Source organism: Triturus cristatus, chromosome 7 (genome assembly GCF_964204655.1).
Source record: "Triturus cristatus chromosome 7, aTriCri1.1, whole genome shotgun sequence".
Classification (NCBI taxonomy): Eukaryota; Metazoa; Chordata; class Amphibia; order Caudata; family Salamandridae; genus Triturus; species Triturus cristatus.
The window spans coordinates 854,193,160-854,216,851 of NC_140590.1; the positions used below are offsets into that span (position 1 = coordinate 854,193,160).

General features: G+C 42.5%; 1 protein-coding gene across 2 annotated transcripts in view; it reads right to left on the bottom strand.

The window, feature by feature from the left end:
- The window catches only part of RELL2 (RELT like 2), a 156,944-nt gene that overhangs the window by 93,317 nt on the left and 39,935 nt on the right, over positions 1-23,692 (bottom strand). For both annotated transcript variants that reach the window (XM_085617782.1, XM_085617781.1), the window contains exons 3-4: positions 12,408-12,473; positions 12,218-12,281 (exon numbers count right to left, since the gene is read on the bottom strand). In XM_085617782.1, coding sequence (XP_085473908.1) covers positions 12,218-12,281; positions 12,408-12,473 — 130 coding nt within the window. The remainder of the gene's footprint in view (positions 1-12,217; positions 12,282-12,407; positions 12,474-23,692) is intronic.

Genomic DNA, 23,692 nt, shown 5'->3' on the forward strand with positions numbered 1-23,692 from the left:
GGAGTTAGTGTGGGCATGCGTATATCTTGAAGGAATGTAAGATTGTCATCTTTCAAGGCTGTGGTGGTTGGTATATATATATTGCTTTATAATGGGCCGCCAACGCTTCGGTTACTTGTCCAGCATCTAATCGGATCTGCACCACCCATTTACTTGCCCTCTCCTTCTTTTCTAACCAAGCCAATAGCTTACCCGCTTTATCAGTAAATTCATAAACAGTGTGTTGTGTTTTTGTGAGTGTATTGTTAGTCTTCTCCCGTGTGTAGGCTTTATATGCCTGTTGTTGCAAGGTGTAGCTTATGTGTCGTCTCCTCATTAGTGTCTGCTATATGTGCTGCCTCTGCTAAGGATACTTCCAGGTCTAAATTATCAATGTGGCTTTGCTGTGTCCTTTTGTGTCCCGTACTTAGGGAAATTGCCCGCCAAGCACTGTCTTGTAAGCCTCCCACAGAGTCGTTGAAAATAGTTCTTTGTCACCTCAAGGAGTTCCCTACTAATTTTATGATTTTTGAGGTATCTGGGACGTATTGGGAACAGTCTTCGTTGTTGGGCGAAGGTTGTGTATGTAATGAGTATTGGTGAGTGGTCCGATATACCCCTGGATAGGTGTGTAATCTCTGTCATTCCTAGCATCCCTGTGGCTAAGGTAAAAATGTAGTCTAGTCTGGAGAGACTATTATGTAGACCAGAGTGGAACGTATATTGTCGTTCTGTGGGTATCTGGTCCTCCAGACATCCAACAAGCTGAGTGCGTCTACAAACTCTACTAGCTTCAGGTTGGCACCACTGGGGGGCTGTCTATCTATGGATACATCTTCAAACGGCTTCCAAAACTGTCTCAGCACCGGATGCTTGAACAGGTTATGCTCAACAGGTGCCAGTATCTGAGCTAAAATGCCATTTTATTTCTGCTTACACATATGTTTTATCTTGTTGAGCTCCTCATTCTCACTATCATCTGAGTTTCTTCACTCTGCGATAAATGTGATAATGAATTAAACTGCCTCCAGTTATAACTGCAACATTGGTTTGAATTGTCTCTTACCTGTGGCTATTCATGTCTTTGGCCAATACACATTGTAGGACTTCAGAAGACGGCAGACCATTCAGAACTCGGCCACCAGAATCACTCTCAATCTCCCATGCCACACTCCCATCACACCACACATGAAGGGGCTCCCCATTCACAAACAAGCACAATTCAAACTCCTCACTCACACTTTCAAGGCACTATATAACACTGGCCAAGCATACCTCAACAATTGCATCTGCTTTCACAAACCTTCAAGAAACCCCCGCTCGTCCAGACTTTTACTTGCACAAATCCCACACATACTGAACACCAGTTGCTGCAGTAGAGCCTTCTCCTACATTGCTCCTAAAGTGTTGAACGACCTTCTGCTACACTTAAGAGCCTCGTCGTCACTTCTTGAATTCCAAAGGAAGCTGAAGGCCTGGCTTTTCCAGTAGCCCCACTAGACCCTAGGTGTGGCTAGGCTCACACTCGCCAGGTATACCCTACTGGGTGACAGTGCCCTCTACAGATCTGCATAACATAACATAATGTTGTACATCACAGGAGATTCACAGCTTTGTGCACTATTATTGCATTCCAGTTAAATAAGGAGAATGGGAACCGTCTGCCTAAGCTGTAGTTCTCTGAATCCCTCTGTTGAGAGACAGAAGAAATTGCAAGGACATTCCTGGTAGGTCGGGTACATATCCTCATTCCTACATGTTAAGCATGTTCTTAGTTTCTTTGAGTGGACCGTGACAACAGAGCAATATCCTGTGATGGTACTGTAGTTTGACACTGGAACCCCAGGGCCACCAATACTATCGCATGCCAAGTGGTTAACAAAAGTGCACGTTTATGGTGCTTGTCTCTCCAGGTGTCCAGAAACTGAGCACTGAAGGCTTACTTTAGGAGATGGGAGGCGTTAGAAACTCATCTACAGAATGATATAGTAAATGGCACTGGGGTCATCTTCCATTGACACACCTCTTCTGAGTTCATACGTGGAGAAGGGATACACCTTTGACACCCTGTTTCAGGAGTCAGAATTAATTTCCTGACTCATAAGAGCACTTTTGTAAATAATTAAATTGTATTGTACGGTTGAAAACCATGTGAATTTGTGAATAATACCTTTATACACCAGGACCTAGATTTTGTAAAACATTTACATTTGTCCAGTGTTATGCAATGAAGCTGCACTCTGGTTCACTTGAAGGATCTACAGCATCATAAATGGTACACGTTCATACCAATTATCATGCAGGAAAGTGGCTCCGCAGTTCCACAACGCAGTGCACGCATTTTGTAGTGTTTGTCTTTGTCTTGCTTATTGTCCAGTTCTGCTGCAGGGATCATATGACTTTTGGGTGGTCTTGAGATGTCAACTACACATGTTCTTCAGTCAGCTGAAGCTGTGCAGATCTTTCAGCTCCTCTTCTTTCAAAGGTCACAGTACAAGGGTCTTCTGTAAGTCAGGCTTATTACCAGACTGACAGGACTTTAGCAGATGTTCTAACCCTAGCAAAATATTGGCTCTGGGTTGGTGCAGAGAGTTACCACTTAGTGTTTATAATGCATGGCTTACAGGCTCTTCACCGTTAGCTTTATGATGGACATATATCATTACCTCAGATCAGGTTCAGACTTGACAGTGATGAGATCACTGTGAGTCTTATTTAGAGTTTGACGGAGTAGAACACCTGGCAAAAACAGAGGATGTTCAGATCACTGTATTTAGAGTGAAAAATGATATCAATGTACTCTTAATGAGGCTAGGGCAAAATTTGAAGTACGCCAGCATAATTTGCGTAATTTCTGAAGTTTCCAGAAAAGGACCCATTATGCCACTTCATGTAATTATACATCGGTTGCGGTAATAAATTGACCACAAATGGCATAATTCATGACAATTTACTGTAAAACATTTTACGGAAATGCACAGGAACAACAGAACACGAATTGCTGGTGTTCGATGTGCTCTTGTTTAAATAAAACTTTGCACCAAAAATTGACATGAGGATGCATTTTATGTTAAAATATTGCGCAAAATAAAGGTGAGTTTGTATTTTGCGTTATTACAAGTAAAAAGAGTATTCGATGAAAAAATTATTGGCGATCATCAATTTCTGCCAAGAAAATTGCAAATTTTTCTCAGATTTTGACCTGCCATTTTGAGCTGCAAAAACTATTCTCATTCCATTCTGATTTCAGAAAGAGTTGAATTGGTTCAAAATCAGTTCATATTAATTATCAGCTAACTAATAACCATTGCTTACCTCAAAAACACAACTGTGGTGGCTAAATTGAAATTTACTCAAAAAAAGTCAGTTGTATTTAGTACTGGTATGCCCAGCCGTGGGTCCCGTGTTCACTGTGTCACAGGAACCAAGCCTTAACTGGCTGAAGGCCAATAACTAGGGTGAAACCGGTTCTGGGTTGCTTGTGTTGTAGTTCAAAGAGGATCTGGCTTGGAGGTTCGGGCTGGACTGTTACCATGAGGAGCAGGGTCAATATTGATTTGCACATGGCGAGGTCCAAATTAAGAAGGCATTTTGAGCAAAAGAAAGATGGGTTGGAGTGCTACCTCAAGCTATTGCCAGTAGTTAGACAAGTAGCCTCCCATCACCTCTTGTGTGTTTCGTGTACCTCCCTAAGTGGCAAGGGTATGTCCAGACTTGGGTCCCGTGCTCAGTGGCAGCTCCTAAGACGGAGGAGCATTGCCCCCCCCCCCCCCTGCCAGCATCAAAACTTGAAAAAGGAAACGATAATAAACCAGGGTTATTATTATTTTATTTTCAATATTCTAGTCTTGGGGGCAGGGCCATCGCGGGGCAGTCAGGAGAGGAGTGGAGAGCACTGGTATCGGTGTGCATGTGTGTTTGACCGGCTGTCTCAGGCCCACCAAACACACTTGCACACTGAGCTGTCTCCAACCCCAACTGCGTTGCAGGGTTGGAGACGGCAAAGCACACGCTCCTAGTCTCACTGGAACTGCAAATTCTCAGCGCTCAGAGCAATGGTGACGTTGCTTCCAAACAGGAGAGCAGCATCAGGATTGGCCGCAGGGGACACTGGGAGCTTTTGTTGTAGAAGCAGTGAGGTTCAGAGCAGAAGATCAGCGGGCAATTGTCTGGATTGATTTAGTTTTTTCATTTCTTTTATTCTGTTTTTTATCCTGTTCTCGCCCCCCTCCCCATGCTGTCGCTCCGCAAGCACAACAGCCGCTACTTCCCATGCTCATTTTGCCACTGGAATCTAGCTGTACCTGGCTGATGATCTCATAACTAGGGCAAAACTGTTCCTGGGTTGCTTGTGTTCCAGTCCAGGGAGGACCTAGCTTGGCAGTTTGGGCTGGACTACAGGGTCAATACTTATTTGTATATAGCCAGTTCAAAACTGGGGTTGCATGGTGAGCAAAAGAATGATGGATTTAACCCACATCTCTTGACTGGGGTGAATGTTTTGATTTGTTCTGAATTCCCTCTATCAATTGTGTGTCTTTTACTTTCTAAAAGTGGCATTTTCAAACACATAATTTAAAAACCATCTTTGATAAAAGATGTGAGATTAAATTCTGAGTTCAGAGAGCCCAAACTCCCTTTCTCTATCTTGTCCCAATGGGAAGTTATACTTGTAAGATGTTACAATAAATAGCCCATTCTATCCTGTGTCACAGGTAGCCTTTCAATAGTGAAAAATGAAATACACTGTATTTCACTATCAGGAAATGTCACACACATGTCCCACCTTACACATGCACAGCACTCTTCCCATGGGGGTACCTTGGGCCTACCTAAGGGGTGTCTTACATGTAAGAAAAGGGAAGGTTAGGGCCTGGCAAGTGTGGGCACTTGCCAGGTTGACATGGCAGTAGAAAGTGCGTGCAGACACTGCAGTGTCAGATCTGAGAACCCTTTGAAAGGTTGCTTGTGTAGGTGGCATAATCAGTGCTGCAGGCCAACTAGCAACATTTGATTTACAGACTCTGAGGACACACAGTGCACTGTACTAGGGAATTACTAGTAAATAGGCCAACCATGGAAATACCAATCCATAAACACAATTTACATGAGGAGCACTTGCTCACCAGTGGAAAAGTGCCTAAAGCATCTAGACCAGCAAAAACTAAATCCAACACACAGCAAAAATACAAGCGGCAGAGGCAAAATGACAGACCGGGCATCCTTGGCGTGATTTCTCCTAAAAGCCCCCAAAAATGATAGACAGCCCTCCATAACAACCCAACCACATTCAATATTGTTGCCTCCAAACAGAAGAAGAAGAGGAAATCAGGTGACATAGCAGATAACAGTTAGCCACTGGAATTATACTATTCTGCGGGCACAACTTTTTTCACATAACTAAGGATTCACTGCATTTGCAACATAATCCAACCTCTTCCGCATAATCTGCAGATTTTAACAAAAACATGTGTTTCCTGCTTAAATAGATCAAAGGTTACTGAGAACATGATGAGAAACATTGAGCGCATTGGAAGACCCTTCGCAAAGGTTAACTGGTCATCTTTCAGTTGCTTATTTATGTATTTGGCTGTTAAAGTGGTACTAATGTGTTCAAATATTTGCCCAGACAGTATTACCATGTATAAAATGGTCAAAATAATGAATTATTACTGTAAAAAATGTGCTGCATTATGGCACATAATTTGGATTTTCCTGCTGCATAATTTAGTCAACCTTACCACATAATTTGATGCTCTCCTGCCTCATAATTCCACTGACCCTGTCAATACTGCACAACAATCAAACACAGAGGTTGTGCTCTGGTACAGAGCAGCAGGTGCACTAGATAAAATAGTAAAATAAATACATATGACAGGCTTCAAATCCAGTCCTGAAGCAGACAGAACAAAGGGCCTGATTCACAATGGCATTTGTGGACCTAAATTGAGGTTTCGGGGTCAGACCCCATAATCTTCTACCATTCACCTGAAATGTCTGGTGAAGCCAGCAACATATTTCTTCCAGTGATAAACTCCGCTGGCCGCCCTCCCTGGCCATGTTAATCCAGTGGTGAGTGGCATAGGAATATGTATCTATTAAAAGTACAACTCCCCTCTACAGAATGTCCTGCAAGTAGTGACTTTTTATGTGACTCAGTTTAGATGATCAGGTTAGGCCGACTTCCAAAGACATAGGGATGCTGTCAGCGTCCGCCGCTTATGAAAATGAGTGTTCCTGTATAAAATGCTTCGCTTTATAAACGAGGACTTTATTAGAGAGGATCTTAATTATTTACTGTGCTTGTGAGTGGGGAAATGTGCCCTCCTTCAGTTATACTCTGTGCAGGACACGGTGTAGCCCTGCTGCCGCTGAGTGTGTGAGACCACTGAAGCTTTTATCTCTATTAATAGTCCGAGTTCAATGTCGCAAAGTAATTTGTGCGGGCGCGATCATGTTTTATGCAGCAGGTGCGTGGTTCTACTGTGTACGTTTGTCATATTCCAATCCCGGAATTTATTTGTATTTTTTCTGGTTATTTGGTTTGATTTTGGCACTCGGCCGTGCAGGACTCGATCACACACACACACATGCACACTCATACATGCCCTGAGTCCATATAGAGCAGATTACACAATCACACACAAGCCCAGAGTCAGTATTTCACAGAAGGATGTAAGACAGAGTGCTGGAAAGAGCCTTGTTCCTGTTCTGCATCACCCGTGTCCCAGAAGCCAAAGTATGCCCTATGAGTTATTCTAATAAGAGAAACAAATGGTGTCAGCTGGAAAGATTGTCTGGTGAAGAGCCAGATCTCCTATGTGGGAATCGTCCAAAAGCGAATGCCTTCTGCAATTGGAAATATACAGGCCTATCGCTCTTGGCACCACATACCTGGAGCCTTGCGGCTGTCAGTGGAACGCAACACAGTTTGCGAGCCTTGAAACAAAATGGTTGTATCATTGCGCGGTGCTTACCTTTGATGGGCAGTAGTAGCCTGGAAACGTGTGCTTGAAACAGATCACATGATTTTGTGCATTTGTCAATAACATGGTTGGGTTCTTAAACTCAACACAATTTGCTTTCATCATCTGAGGTTTACTACCTACATTGCTTTAAAGTCTTATTCAGCCTCATCCATACAGTGGATGGGCCAGCTGGTTCTGAAACACAACCACTGAGCTGTTACTCCATCCCATGGCCACAGAACCTCAGCTCTCATCACCAGTAGAGCCAACTCAAGGTGGATTGGCACATTCTGGGTATCGCCTTAGACCTTTGGCCTTAAGGTGATGAAGCAAGTGCGCCACCTATCAGGATCTTACATGACAATGCTATCTTTCCTCAGAAAGTGCCAAAAAGAGATTTGGACCGACCAGAAAATAATAGAAAGTATTATGCGGAGAAAGGGGTGGCGCTCTACTTCCTCGAATCATCTGTAGAAAGGGCTTGGAGTTGCCAATAAGGAACTCATCCCACTCTTCAGTTGAATTTGTGGAACATTAAGAGAAGTGCAGTCATAGACAACAATAACAACGTTAACAGTGAATTCTACCTTCAGAGATGAGCCAATAGGATCAGTCATAGAGAGAGGCCACTATCCCTATTTTCCTTAATGGAATGATTATAACAGGGTATCTAGAGGTAAAGAAAGGTAACTCTGTGGAGAGAGCGGCAAAACTTTGCACATTGCGAGGACAGCAGTGCCATTGCGCTGCTTAGGTCAACTTTCTGGCTGGTCCTACCTGTCCCAAGGTTGTGTGTTTGGGCTTACGGGTGATGTGAGTAAAGCACCATATAGTAGTTCCAGGCACAAGATAATACCACTTTTCTGTGAACGAAGCCTTGGGTCTGCCACTGGAAACCCCATTTCAGCCCCTCCCCCCCACGTGTCTTACAGGAATCAAGAAACAAAGAGAACAGGCTGACCTAAACAGGTTTCTACCCCTGGACACATCAGCTGGCTGGAGACAGCTTAACCTCACTTTGGATGCCTGGCTTAGTGAGGCTCATTGTACATATATTGGCCATCAGTGGCCTCCTACATTTAAGACCGGTTGACAATGGTTTAGAAATCACAGGTATCCCTGCTAAGGAAGTTTGCACTTCCTACCTGGGAATCATGGCCCACAGTTACTAACCTTTTACACCAGGTTTGTTTCACAAGAGTGATGCAAACTCGGCGCAGAGTGTTTTGGTGAGATTTTCTCCTCACCACAAATCATAAATTGCATTTGAAGCTGCCTAATCTAACACAAAATGGCTATGGGTCACTTCACGCTACTTTGTATCAAGGGGGAGTCCACAGGGTTGTACATGGGCATGTATAAGCGTTTGTAAGTAGGGATCTGTGCCACAGAAATGACGACTCATCGAAACAGGCGTAACAGAAGACCAACTTTTCAAAGTCTCCACATTTTTCTAACTTTGCATGCGTGCTGCACTGTACAGCACAAATAGAAAGTGGAAATGTATTAAAGCAGCGTTTCCCAAAATGTGGGTCAGGGCCCAAGGATTTTTGGTGGGTTGGGAAAGTGAGTAATAAATAAAGAACCCTTTAAATTCTGTGTTTATCTGTCACATTTGCAGTGCTTTGAAGACAGAGGTCAAATGTCAGGCTATGTCTTATGACAAATTGTTGCTTATTGCTTTAAAGTGAGAATTGGTGTTTATCTTTCCCTACTGCAAAGTGAGAGGAGTTTTTAAAGTGAATTACAGGATAATCTTGCTGGAGTACACAAAGGGTTAAAGTAAAGGTTATAGGAAGCCGTTTTTTGCAACAAACAACAACATGTTAAGTACTTGTAACTGAACTATATGCATTCAGCAGTTAGGAAAGAAAGAATGAAGCACTTTTTTGTCATTCTGAAGTGCAGTGGAAACAGAGTTTTAATAGTATGAAAACAAATCAAGCCTCTTTACTTGGTGATGCACACATGATAAATATTCAGATACACCCGATATCCACACATTATCATTTGTGTGCTATAATGTTTTATTAGAAAAACTGAATGCCTGTGCAAAGTTAGTGGCCATTTCAATAACAAATGTGCTGTTTATAAATGACAATGCGCTACTAGGCAGTGCTTTAGTTACATTCTGAAATCGCCTCATGTCCACTAAAGGTAGGTGTGTCGTGAAAGTTAGTCATTCTAAAAAGTGGGTCATGGTTCTAAAATGTGTGGGAAGCACTGTAATAAAGCCTTGTTTTGGTACTGTCACATTCTAGTACAAAAACTATGCTTGCCAGAATGTACACAACCTTGGTGCCAGGGTTTGTGAGTTGGTGCATGGCAGCCTAAAGTGCACCAGCGCTGGGAAGAGAAAAACAGCCCCATATCTCAGCAGATATAGCAGAGTTTTTCTTTTCCCTTTGAAGCAATACAGCACTGCAACTTTGGTTGCTAAAGAGCATTGTGTCAACACTAAATTAATCTAACCCCACATACACTTCACTAGTTGGTGCCTTCCCTTCCATTCCCTTCACAAAGTGTGCAAATTTGATTTCTACTTTGAATAAAAGTTTTGTCCACATCCATTTTTTGAGTGAATATGTGAAGATGGAGGTTCAGGGACTCATCTGCGGCACATAGGTAAAGGTGAAGGGCACTGTTTCTTTGACAACATACAGGTTAATGACTAGAGCTAACCTCGGGGGTCTTGAAGAAGTAGAGTGCTGTTTCGTGAAACACATGTTGGAACAAGCCTATGGCCCTGAAGGACTCCCTGATGTTGTGGACAGCTCTGGAAAATAGGAAACAGTGCTGACAGACATGTAAAGAGGAGCTAACTCCTTACAAGGAGGACAAAGAGCAAGACCCAGCGGACTGACACCTGCACAGAGGTTAAATCAAAGTAGTGAGTTACTCAGCAGATACAATGCAAGTGTCGCAGATGGGCCAATATGAAGACATCTGCCTCACCAAAGGGTTGAAGACAAGTTGTACACTGCTATTGTGGAAATGTTTCATTATCCTGATTCACCCTGTGCCATTACTGACTTTTCGGGAGCACACATCACACCATTTAAGCCTGAGAAAGGCACAGAGATGTGTTACTTTCACCTTAGACATTAGGGTGACGTCCTGTAGGCCATGGCTGGCCACCTTGTTCATCAGACTGTTCGAGCCACCGCTTTGTCTCCAGTTTTGAGACATTGTAGTTTAGAGTTCTAACTGGACCTTTTATAACCATCGATTAGATTGTGCCTATGTTTCTCCTATGTCTCTACTCCTGATAAGAGAACGCATATGGTCTCATATGACTATTTTCTTAGACGTCTCTGCACAAAGATTTACCTATCATTACCCTTCATCGGAAGAGGTCCCCAAACCACCATGACTTGTTAATAATGATATACTGTTGTTTTATATTTGTAAATATATATTTTCTCTTTTTTCTTTCGCATTAAATTGCTATCTTACTTTGTTAAACAGCACTGTCTTCCTTATATTGTTCAATATCTTTAAAATATATTAAGCTTTTTTACCTTCATGTGTGTTAATTTAATTGCAGTATTAGTATTTCCTTTACCCTTGTTTCTCCTTCCTCCTTTCCCCCACCCTTCTTACTTCTCTTTTCTCTCATACGTTTTCATAACAAAAGTTCTATATGGAACTATTTTTGATTCATTGTTTCTTGTTTCCATATTGCGTAAGTTTTCATTTACTTAATGTTTTTACTTGTCATTTGTTAGCTGTTTGATTGCTTGTACTTGGTTGCCTTTTTTCAAAAATAAAATCTATGATTAAACTAAAAAAAGCGTTCTAACTGGACCTTAGCCTTAAATTCCAGTTACACAGATGCCATCTAAAGCAGTGGGTCCCGAGCCCTTAGGTGCCCCCCCCCCCCACCACCTGGATATTTTTACTGCAGCCAATCATTGATAAAAATATGTTCCCCTAAAGTTTGGCACACTCACAGGACCTACTGTTTTTGCTAGTCCAGTTTAAGCACTAGAGGGTTTCATGTTTGAACTTTGACTTTGGAGACAGGTTGGAATGGTGGGCACGGTTACTTAATCCAGTGTCCACTGCCCCAGTCATCCAGCACCAGAGACCAGTTGTCTCATTAACTGGAAACTTCAACACATACTTTAGATCAGTTTTTTGACATCCAAAATCCGTTATTTGTTCTATGACAGGAATTCCATTTACTGTAAGGTGTAGATGTTTCAGTGTCCCAAGCAGTTGTGTGCTTGGTGACATTTTTGGCTGATTCTCAGCTGGCTGGGCTCAGAACCGACAAAATTGTCCCTACTTGCACCTACGGCTACCGAGAAACTAGGACAAAGATCACACTTATCAAAGTATACTTTATACATTGTAACATTTCTGTTTGTTGCTTTTGGCCCATTAACTGAGATCTCAAAACAAACCCACAGTAATAGCTGAGACCCAAAGGTTTTCTACAAAATCCACACACTCATAAACCTTACCCCAAAGGAGGCCTCTGCCCATAGGCAACCATGTTAGTAGCATTGTAATGCCTTATCACGTAAGTGCTATGTAAATGTTTGGTTTATTGTGTGTGGTTACTGAACTGCACTATATTTATCTGAGCTCCAATCCTGCTACCACCTCCTGGAGTAAGCCTCAGCTACTCAGCATAGCTATTTTTTGAGAGTCAATTTACATAGCGTATATACAAATTTATAACAGTTTGTTATCCATCTGGAATCAAATAGTACATGAAGCCGCGGATCAATTGTGGCATGTGACAGAACCCATATTGTATTTCCGAACAGTATAACTGACTGCCCCAGGACCCAGAGAAGAGACATCACATTCTGCCTCACTGTAGTCTCACCTGCAGAATGATCAGTAAGAGTTAGACACAGTCTAACTTAGACCGTACTGCAATGGTTAGGAATTGAAATGGGTGAGCCCTTAGCTTCCAGAATTACCTGAACGGTAGATAAATAAAACAGGTGACTTCATCCCTTCCAGAATAGCCCAGATCCTTCATGAATGGACAGAGTTTTTCTTTTGGAATGCTTCCAATAGGTAAGAGTTTGAAAGAGGTGACTTTCTTTCTCGATAGCTTCTTCTCTGACATGGCCAGAAAGAGGTAGAAAATGGGATGTAGTGGTGCGGTGGTGGTTGCTTTTTCTTTCTTGAATGTTACAAGGTGAAAAATAAAGACACTGGAGGCACTACCCTTCTGCAGTCCTCCTCTCTGGAATCCTATTGGCTACAGAATGTGGGCATGCATAGCGCCCGGTTATCTCAACCCTTACCTGGGTACAGCAGGCGCCTCCTTTTCACTTTCCCCCAGCATCTGCTTAAGGGCCTCTGTGTTTGCTAAAAGAAAGATAAGAGGATAAGTAATTTCCAGTAGCTCTCTTACTCCAGTATATTGGCAGTGGAGCAAAGACAGTAAGATGAGATGGAAGATGAGGCACATCTCTGACTCTCAGCATCACTCACCTTCATTCTGGATAATGCACTTCACAATCCGTTCCACAGTGTCTTCATTGGAAAGGTCTTCTTCATCTGAAAACAGAGCAGACACTGTAGGTGAGACATGTCCTGTAACTTTGTACATTCAGGGCACTTTTGAGAGAAGACAACTGGGCTCCACCAAAGAACTCCTTGTTATATTCGCTTTTCACAAGACCGTCAAGTATAGATTTAATTCATCTCGCAATCAGTGCAGGAACATTCAGTAACATTACAGCTTATTGAAACTTTGAGCACAGCAGGGACACATGACCGAAAGTTCTCAACTTATGTCGATAGATAAGGACACAGAAACAAATGATTGTATTTTTTTGCAGAGCAGCAAATAAATACAAAATAATAATTACGTGCAATGCTAGGAACAGTAGATAAATACACAATAAGAGTATAAAATACCCAAGAAGCAGAATACTCTGTACCATGATTTATTTCTGTCTTTATAATTTATTATCAGTAAATCCATCAATCACACGCTGGGATTGGACTATTTAAAACCACAAATAAATAAATAAATACCTAGTTAAATAATGAAATAAATGAGTAAGTAAATGAAAAGCCTCAACAGCCACATCCCACAAATATAGTTGGCAGAAAATTAGGTGAACTGAGCTCAGGTGCACATTAAACCACAGACACAAATCACTTACTCCAAACACCAAATTCTTACATAAGATCACATGACACATACAGAGGACTGATTTATCTTCATTGTGGCTTCACACTCCACCACAGCACATTACAGGCTCATTACAACATGCACCCATGTCTGCCTGTTGTGGCCACAACATTCTGGCATACAGCACATCACCGGTAAGAGGAACCTCATTTCTCTGGAGCACACAGTATGGCAGCATTACACACCAAGCAAAGCATGTCCCCGTACCACATCAAGCATTGATCAATTCTCATGATGGCTTCTTCAATTTAGTGACCAGCACAAGACAACTGTGTGCAACCACCACCACTAAGTAACCATTACACTCATGACAAACAGCAGTGCAACATGTGCACTACAATGCCCGGCCATTCCAGAAGCAGATGCTCACCTGAAAAATAATAAAAAATAAAAAAAAGACATTTGATTCATTTGTCCAGTCATCAAAAGACACCCACTATGTGTCAATAAAAAGAACAGAGGTATAATGCACCCAGGCAGTACTCTACTGGTTTAAGCACCGCAATTCACACTGAATCACTTATACGGCAATTGTGACTCTGTAGTTATAGTTGGGGCTGCATTTCAGTTGAAAAGCTGTCTTTTGTTTGCAAATCCCGTCAGGCACAGCCCCTTGAAAGAACACCAAAGAGTATATGGAAGTTCCTTATCCATCCCCTGGAGCAAGCTGAATGCCAGGAAAGTTACCTGCAAACTCTGTGACCTGAAGGTGCTCAAGGGACAGAGAGGAAGGAGTCTACTAATTTGGCACTTCGACTATGAGACAAAACATGTGAAGAAGTAATGGAGGTGCCAGCAGGAAAGCTCGACTGGTATAGCAAAGGACATTGAAACTCCATAAACGTCCCTGCAGAGGTGCTGCAGCAGATTGAGCTGAAAAACAATCTGCATCTCAAAATCTTCACAAAGTACTGTATGGAGTGCAAGATTAATTTATGGTGCAGAGAACAGAACCCAGAAATGGGGACTGAAACGATGAAAGGAAATTCAGCAAATTACATGAGTAAAAAATGCATCAGTGGTCATTTGCCACAACAGTTATTAAAAAACAGTAAAAGTACAAAGAAAACACAAATCTAAAAAAAATATGAAGACCCCAACAATCGGTTCTTTTGAATACCATCACCAACAAAACACAAATAGCTTGATACTGTTTACTCTTAGGCACTGCACACTGCCTGTGGCGGGATGGATTCGGCGGTGCACAGCGGGGGACTGCAGCCTGCTGTGGGTTCGATGCAGGGCCTGGCTGAAGGCCAAGCCCTGCTGCCAACTGCGGTGATGCACAGCCATGGGTAGCAGAGGTTGGTCACTTGCAGAAGATTGCTCCCAGGGCCTGCCTGAGCATAGCACGCTTGGGCACCTATGACTTATCGAAGGCAGGGTCTGGCTGAAGGCCTCGCCCTTGGTTATGTGCGTGAAGAATAGGAATAATTTCAAATAGTTAGATGTATAATATCATCAAAAAAGACGGAACTTCATGAAAAAGTTATAGTTATAGTGAATGTAGTGCTAAGATTAGTTATATCACCTTGACATATGGTTATAAAGCACAGCTAAACCACAGTTATGGTTACTATTTAAAACCAAAAAAACACTGATCTACGTCAGGTATAGTTAGCTCTGCAGTACATAACTTGCAAAACAACCATGCAACCATAACTCACACAGCAAATGCAAAGCTTACAACCACACAGTGCTTCGACCAGTAAGTAACAATACCTAAAAACAATATTAAATAACAACACAGTCTCAAACAGATATAATACTAGATTTGTAATTGTGTCATTTATAGTGTTGATGGTAAAGTAATATGCAAAGAGTGAGCTCTTTGCATATTACTTTCACAGTTTAGAAAAAATATATGTTAAGGTGTTAGAACCAATCCTAACCATTAGTTATTTTTAACTATATATATTTTTAACGAATATACTTAAACACATACACATGCACAGTTTGCTTTTCTCAAGCAATATTCCTATTTTAATGGGAGACAAAGTACTCCAAATGCTCTTTTAAGATTTTAATAGAAATATATAATTATGTGGGTGTGCCCTAAACATGATACCCTACCTCTATACATACCTCTCCTGCTGTTGGACCTGGCCATCTCTGCGGGTCACCCTACAATTTTTCCCTTCACTCTTCCTGCTTTACTGAATTTGTTTGTTGGCATTAGGACTCTGAAAATTACTAGTGCTAAAGTGCGTGTGCTCTCTCCTGTAAACAGGGTAAAATTAGCTTACACTCAATTGGCACATTTAATGTACTTATACGTCCCTAGTAAAGTGGTACTACATGTACCCAGGGCCTGTAAATGTAATGCTGCTAGTGGAACTGCAGCACTCATTGTGCCACCCACTAAAGTAGCCTTTCAAAATCTTTCTCAGGTCTGCCACTGCTGCCTGAGAGTAGTTTTAAACTGTCATTTCAACCTAGCAAAATAACCCTTTTGCCAGGCCACAATCTTCCTTCTGATTACATATTTCACCTCTAAGGTAGGGCCTGACCAGCCCTTAGGGCAGGGTGCATGGTATTTGAAAAGTTGGACATGTGCTGTTAAGTTTTACATGTCCTGGTTGTGAACAATTCTTACATTTGTTTTTCACTGCTGCAAGGCCTACCTCTCTCACAGGATAGCATTGGGTTAACTTATTACATTTAATAAGTGGTAACTTTTGTTTTGGAAGGGGTAGAAATGTACTGTTTGTTCTCCAAAGAATTGCAATTTTAAATCCTTTTTAATGGCAAAGTCTAATTTTAAGTCACAATTCTCAAAATGCCACTTTTAAAAAGTTTGTATTTTCTTACCCTAACCATTTGATGCCTGCAGCCTGGGTCCTGGGGTACGTGACTAGGCCATACTGTCCTGATGGGAGGGGCGGGGCTGTCAAATAACACACTTGCACCATAAAGGAGCTGCCTCAGCACAAACACAAAGAACTTCACTAGCATTTTGACTCCAGATAACCTGTGACCAGCACATGAAAAGGAAGGAAAGAAATTCCAGAACCAGGTGTGGGGGAAAGTCTAGAGGTTTCTCCAAACTCAATGCTGGTACCAGGTATAAATATTGGACCCTCTCATCAATTCTCCAGATCACTTCTGGACCTGTGCAAGACTCAGAAGGACTGTCTTGCTGCTGGGAGGCCTGCCCTGCTGCAAAGACTGCCTTGCTTCCTTGCTGCCCTGATGTCAGAGGAAGGAAGACTGAACCTGCTTCTTAACCCCATAACCACCACAGTGACTACAAGAGCTAGCTGATTGACCTTCTGTTCTGAGCTCCAGAGACATAACCAGCTCCAGAGACTCTGTCCTAAGTCTGCCCAGCTGCCCAGATTCAACTGACCTGCCTGGGGTATACTGCGGCCTCTGCTGGGGTGAGTCCTGGCCCCCAAATGTCCTGGACACTTTGCTATCATCAGAGTGTACTCCTCCTGGCCCAACTGTGGGATCCCTCAGAACAGACCCAGTATGACGCAACTTAACAAAGAATGACGCAGGTCCTTGCATCACAGTACCTCGTAGCTCCAGACCAACATCGGAACTGACGCAGCACGATGCATCTCGATACAGAACCTCGCATCGCAGCACCTCGCAGCTCCTGCGCTACGGCCTAATTTGAACCGGCGCAGTGCGATCCAACTTGTCACAGTACCTCGTCAGTCCTTATGGGCAGCCCCATCGGAAATTAAGCAATTCAAAGCAGTGCTATGCAGAACCTCGCATCTCAGTCCAATCACAACTAGGTATAGTGTCCATAGGCCGACCTTGGTCCTGAACTAGGACCGTGCTCCCTCGGAATTAGCATGAACTTATGAGTTTGCCCTGGTCTGGCATGATCTGATAATTGCAGCTGGCTCTTTGTGCTTTTTGGCGCCATTTTCACTTAAGACTGTGAAATTGCTTATATCCAGACAGAGGATGGTATATACCCCAGGGAACAGGAAGAGTTCATCGAAAGCAAATCATAACAATGTAATAAACCATTGCACATCAGATTGTCTGTGCACTGCGAAACCACTGAGGAGAATATGTGTGAAGGGGAGGGAGGAAGGGGTGATTAACAGAGTTGGAATCCAACTAGTCTAATATGATATTTCACATAGAAATGTGGCATAACTAAATCACACTAATATATCCATTACTACACATTGTAGGAAATTTGTTTCAATTACAAATATATCAATTAAGTCTATATATGCAAATTCATAAGTAGCAAAACACATTAATCACCCTTTTTAGTGTACGAAATAGAAAACCCCAAAACAATTTAACATTATTGAGTCGGTTGTTGAAGAGATATACATAAGTATAAGTTTAATGCAAAAAGTCATAATCCATAAGAAAATGTATAGATTTACATATAATGCGTCAAGTATTAATAGTGTCTCTGTTTTGGATATAATGAATAGCGGGACTGAAAAATTCTATAGTGGCCCCATCTTGAAGGCCACAGGTAGCAATCAACCCAGTGGTATAGACCATTCTGCCACAATGACATAAATAAATGTGATTTACTAGCAAATCTGGACAGAGCAAATGTCAATGGGTTACAAAATCAAGTATTTGAGAGCTGTGTGTGTCACAGCCACAAGAAAACGGGGAGAGTAATTCATTTCACACAAATTGTAGAGACAATTCAAAGTCTAAATACCTAGATTTCTCATTTGGGAAGTAGTGCTGCAAAGTGGAAACATAATTTGGAGGAAAATATAACAGAAATTGACAGATATGGGAGGTGGGTAAATGGGGCTGTCCCCAGATTGGATAAGAATATCATGTAGTAGTGAAGGCATAAAAGGCATGGAAAATCTTTGGGATAATACAATGAAAATGAATATGTTTATGTTTACTTAACATGCTGTTTACAGAATGATGGCCATAAAGGGTATTTAGATCAGCAAGGCAGGTATATATCAACAAGCCAACAAACTGATAAAGTGAAAAAGGTGAAATACCTAAATATCTGTGATCAAATTGAAGCAAAGTTCACTTCACATGGATTCACAGACAGCAAATGGCACTTACATGGGTAGAGAAGAACTGTAAAATAGGTCCAAAAATCGTCCGTGGAGCTAATGGGTTGTAACTCAGCGTACACGTTACTGAAAAGGCTACATAGTAGATGAGAGTGCCCTAGATGTAATAAACTTCTTATGCTCAACAGTATTATCGTTAAAACAAACTAAAATGGAAGCTCAGAGTGAATCCCCCAGGAGAATTGGGATTGCAAAATGAACTTGTGAGTTCTGTAAGAGATTAAGTAATGGCAGAGTGCAAGAGAATATGGAAATGTGAAGAACACAGAAGTAGGGGGTAGATGTACGAAGCATTTTTTAGGTCGCAAACGGCCCGATTCGCAGAATTGGGTCATTTGCAACCCCAAAAAGGCTTTTTGGGATATACCTAGCCCACATTGAGATTCGATAACTTGTTACCATATTGCAATTTGGGTTTTGTGATTTGGCATTTAAAAAGGGTGTGTTGAGGGCGTCCCTTCCGAATACCAAATCGGAATGGTATGTACAAATGTTTTGTGACCGAAATGCGGTTGCAAATAACTTGCAGTTCATTGTAAATTGAAAGTTCGTCGTAACCCATTCGCAAGTGGAAGGGGTCCCCAAGGGACCCCTTCCCCTTTCAGAATGGTTGGTAAAATAGCTATTCATAGGAAATCGCTATTCAGGACTTTTGTACATCTAGCCCTAGAAACCGTAAATGCTAAGGGGTAGATTTTCTTACATTTTGCACTGGGCTAGCGTCACACAAGTGATGCTAACCTGCACAAAATGTTTTTTTTCATAATTCATTTTCCAGTGTGAAACTTGTTTTGTGCTGGAAAGGACCCTGAAAGTTACACAAAGCAATACGATGCACTGCTTTGTGATACTTAGCGCCAAGGGGCGTTACATGAGTGGTACATGGGAATTCTTATGCTTCCACCCATGCCTTTTGATGCAAACCTTATCTACAAACAATAGTAGACGGGGTTTAGCACCACAAGTTAATGCCATTTAAAAGGAGGCATGAAGAGGAGATTTTTTTTTTCTCTCCTTTCTGACTTTGCATGTGTGCTACACTGTGCAGCACACATACCAAGTAGGAAAAGTTCTAAAGTGTCTCTAAGCGTAGTATTTTGTACTTGAATGGTACTCTTCCTGTACAAAACCTATGTTGGACTCAGGCACGCACCCTAGCGCTATGGTGCTAAGGCGTGTGCTTGGCGCACTGCAGCTGACATCAGCACCGGCGCTATGGAGAGGGGAGGAGAGAGACGTTTCTCAGTAGATATAGCTCACTCCTGCTCCCTCCCGGTCACGCAATGCAGTGCAGCATTTTTTGGCTGCCGTGCAGAGTCCCGTGCCTGGTCTGTAAATCTGGGCCAAAATGAACTGAGAAACGAGAGGCCCTTCTATGTAGAATCGGGATTTATCAAAGAAGCAAACTGTGTATTGGAGTCAATACAGCACATCACAGAAATACTGGAGGACAGCGTCATTCTTAATGAGCGGACACTGGCGGAATAATCGTTTGCCCCTCCCCGCATTATGGGAACGGAGCATGTCCTATCGTATTGCCTCGGAAAACAGAGGGTAATAATATTGAGTTGGAGTTAATCTAAAATGGAAGCCACGATTGGTGAGAATAACTTAACCAATTTGATATCTGCTTCTTTAAAGAGTGCAGTATACTGCATGCGAGCTTAGCTTTGTGGCAGGGTGGAATAATATACCCCTACACTGCACATTGAAGTTCCATTACCATCTGTAAGGCACTTGGCATGCTGTCATGTGTCTCTATATGGTCTCGGAGCTTCCAGCTGGCTTGCAGTGTCCGTATAATATGCAGTAGAGGGTACATCATTCCGCCAACATTGCCAGATATCCAAAACCATAAGGGTATGATATTGTGCACGGCAGACTGTAAGAGACTCCAATTTTCAGCATGCAGTCTTTTGTGCCAACCATCAGTAAAGGTAGGAAAGACAAAATTATCTAAAACTATTAGTTCGCTAGTGAATAAAAGGACAGTAAAAGGAAACTGTTAGTGATGGTGCTAGAGACAACAGCTGGATAGGTCAAGGATGAAGGCCTGAGAAAAATGAAGGAAGATTATAAGTCACTGAATAAGAGAACGGAATGAATGTGTCAGTCATAAACTGTGGGCTCAGGCAGTAAGGATACAAAAACATTCTAGGAATGTGTTGCAGCAAATGTAAACAGGAAAAAAGCTTCTTTGGGCGTTTGTATGTCAGGAGATGAATGGATTCGACATGTTCCCTATAAAAGAAGGACGTGGAGCAGCAGGGAGCAGGGAATAGTGCCATGTGTAACTTACTATATTTAGCCTGAAGGAGGTAAAACAAGCAACAGTGATGCAAAACCAATGTATGTAATGCTCCCATTCCAGATTATATATGAATTGAAATTTGTCTCCACTACCTGTGATGTGTCTTCCAGGCTTGTGAAAGGTTATGAACGTATAGGGAACCTACCAGTCTTGTTAAAATATGTGCTTTTATTCTACTGCTGTTAGAACAGCCGGGTGGATGAGCCTGGCAGCTATCGACCTGCTTCTCGGCTAATACAAAATTTGGCAGCTCATCTTAAACTGGAATATGATAAAAGTGTCCTGCCTGCTTGCCAAGCTGAATTTCGCAAAGGTATAGGGAAAGTGGACCAGTGCTTAAATTATTTACAACAATTTCCAAATATGTCACAATTAAAATCTTTTGGAGTTTAAAGCTAGCTTTTGACTCAGTTAAGTAGCCTTACATACATTGTAGCCAGCACTTGAAAAAAGCACAACTATGTTGAAATACACACATAATACTGCCTGCGCCCAACTGAAGGACAAAGGAGTTTTACCAAACCAACGCTAATTACCGCCACGCTTGGTAAATGCCCAGAACCTTTTTAGTTTATTTTTGATTGGCTTAAATGTGTTGGATTTAAAAGTTAATTGTCCCAAAACGATTGACAGATTTGCACCAGTCTTGCTGTTTGTAGACAATGCAGTGCCACTTACCAGCAGGGCATTAGCTACACGTGGGCTATTCATATGATTATAAACCAGGCAAAAACAAAGACTTTGATCATGGGAAGCAGATACAAACCAAGGAACCCATTTGAAATGAATTGTCAATCAATCAATCAAGGGAATTGTAAGCGCGCTACTCACCCGTAAGGGTGTCAAGGCTCTGGGGGGGAGGGGCGGGGGGGAATAGCAGCTCCGCTTAGTCGAAGAGCCAGGTCTTGAGTGTCTTCTTGAAGATGTTCTGGGAGGGGGCGCATCTGATGTTGATCGGGAGCTTGTTCCAGGTCTTGGCCACCTGTTCTGGCTTTGCGGATGCGCGGGGTTTCAGCGAGGGCAAGGTCGCCGAGTCGGAGGTTTCTCTTGGGTACGTGGAATGAGATTCTTTCGATGATGTATTGGGGTCCGGTGTTGTGGAGCTATTTTAGGCGTGGGTGAGTATCTTGACAGTAACTCCTTACTCGACGAGGAGCCAGTGGAGGTCACGCAGGTGTTGGGTGATGTGAGGCAGATACAAACCAAGGAACCAATTTGAGATGACCTGGGAAGCAGATACAAACCAAGGAACCCATTGGAGATGAACGGAGGACACCTAGAACAGATGGCAATGTTAGAATACCTGGGCACGAATGTACGAGTTTGATATCATGACTCTCTAAAACCAGAAATGTAGCCCCCACAAGGAATATGTTTGCTAACTAGGCATTCTAAGAGCCAACGTGGCTGTTCTTCCTTGAAATAAAAGATGTACACGGGGCTGCAGCCTTTGCAACAGCCATATATTGGAGAGAGTTGTGGACTCATCCCAATATGGAAAGGTATAGGGTGTAGAAAAGTTAAAGTTGAGTTGGATCTTCCTACTGGGACCGTGGACACCACAGAAACATTTGTCTCAGGCGCTGTCCTCAGTGCGCTCAGGGTTACTATTTCATTGTACCCAGTTCTATTTTGGGTAAAACATTTGTCACAGAGACAGTCTTCAGTTTGCACCAGCACTGATGAAACAAATTAAGGTACATTGGCCTCTAAATCTATCACAGTAAAACGAGATTTGTCACTGAATGGACCCTGAGCAGGAGTTTCTTAATTTCTCAGGATTGCTGAACTGTCTCACCAGAATATAGCTAGTTTTTGCATGGCCCCAATGGGGGCACGCAGCGGGGACCTACACATTTGCACACAAACAATTATGCATTAGTTAAGAGCGATGGGGCCTCTTAGCATCTAAAATGTATTGGGGCAGATTTATGAGCCCCTTGCGCCTCATTTACGCCGCTGTTGCGTCACTTTTGTGACGCAGCGGCGGCGCAAATCCTGCGCCATGCTGCGGGGTATTTACAACGTGACGCATCTGGGAGATGCGTCACGTTGTAAAGCCCTGCACCAGCAGTAGGCGTACCTGTGCAGGGGGGGGGGGCGTTCCGTCGCAGGAACGCCTCCCAAAAGTGGCTGAGTGAAATCTACAAGATTTCACTCAGTCACTTTTGAGCCCATGCTGCGTCAAAACCCTGCGTCTGCTTGAAGCAGGCGTAAGGATTGACGCAGCATTGTAATGATAGGGCACCCCCGAGCCTTGCTGGAGCTGCGTCGCGCCTGCGACGCAACTCCAGCAATGCGCCGCCTTTCCGACAGGAGATGCGTCACGCATCTGCCCATCCGAGTGCCACGGTGCGCCGCATTGTAAATGCGGCGCATCAATGGTGGCGCACGGGTAGGCAGATGCGTCGCAACTCTTCTGGCGCATCTCTGCTGATTAGCAGAGATGCGCCAGACGTCATAAATCTGCCCCAATGATTTTTAACTTCTTTGTTATTGCAAAAAGAGTTGGACCTCAGCTAAGGTGAGGAGAGAGAAGAGTGCATTTGGACGGAAAGGGAGCGGCATTTTGCATAGAGGGAAGAGGCAGTGGTGGACCGGAGCCAATTGCTAATATGGGTAAATGGCCTACAGAAATTGCACCCAGTCCTTGGGAGTAAATTGTTGATGTTGAGTTATATGTTAATTTTTAAGCCAATAAAAACATTTAATCCTAATACTACTATCATCTAGGTTTATGATCGTTAGGAAACTTTAAGCCTCGCTCTATTCACGATGAGATTATGAGTAGCTACGGTCGCTCTTAGGTATTATGATTATTTTTATATTGTGAAGTGGATACTACTTGCTTTTATAGGGTGATGCTTGTAGACCTCAGATGAGGTCAAAAATAATTTGGAAGTAAAATTTGAACTTGAAAAACCTCTGTTTTGTGTGACGACTGTTGGGATCCAATTTCCATAAACAAAGAGATAATAAACAAAGTGAAAACTCCATATAGGGCACCGAGATTGCAATGAATCTTTAATCACGTCGTGCGACAATCATAATTTTCTAAATACCTTGAATTTAAAGATGGTGGAACAACACCTGGAAAACATACTACCACTTCAAAGAAGTCCCATTTCCATGTGGGAGGAATGAAGGGAAACAGAATGTAGGAGGCCTGATGCAGTTCTCAATTCTGACTTATTTATTGAACTGTTATAAATTCGGACAACAT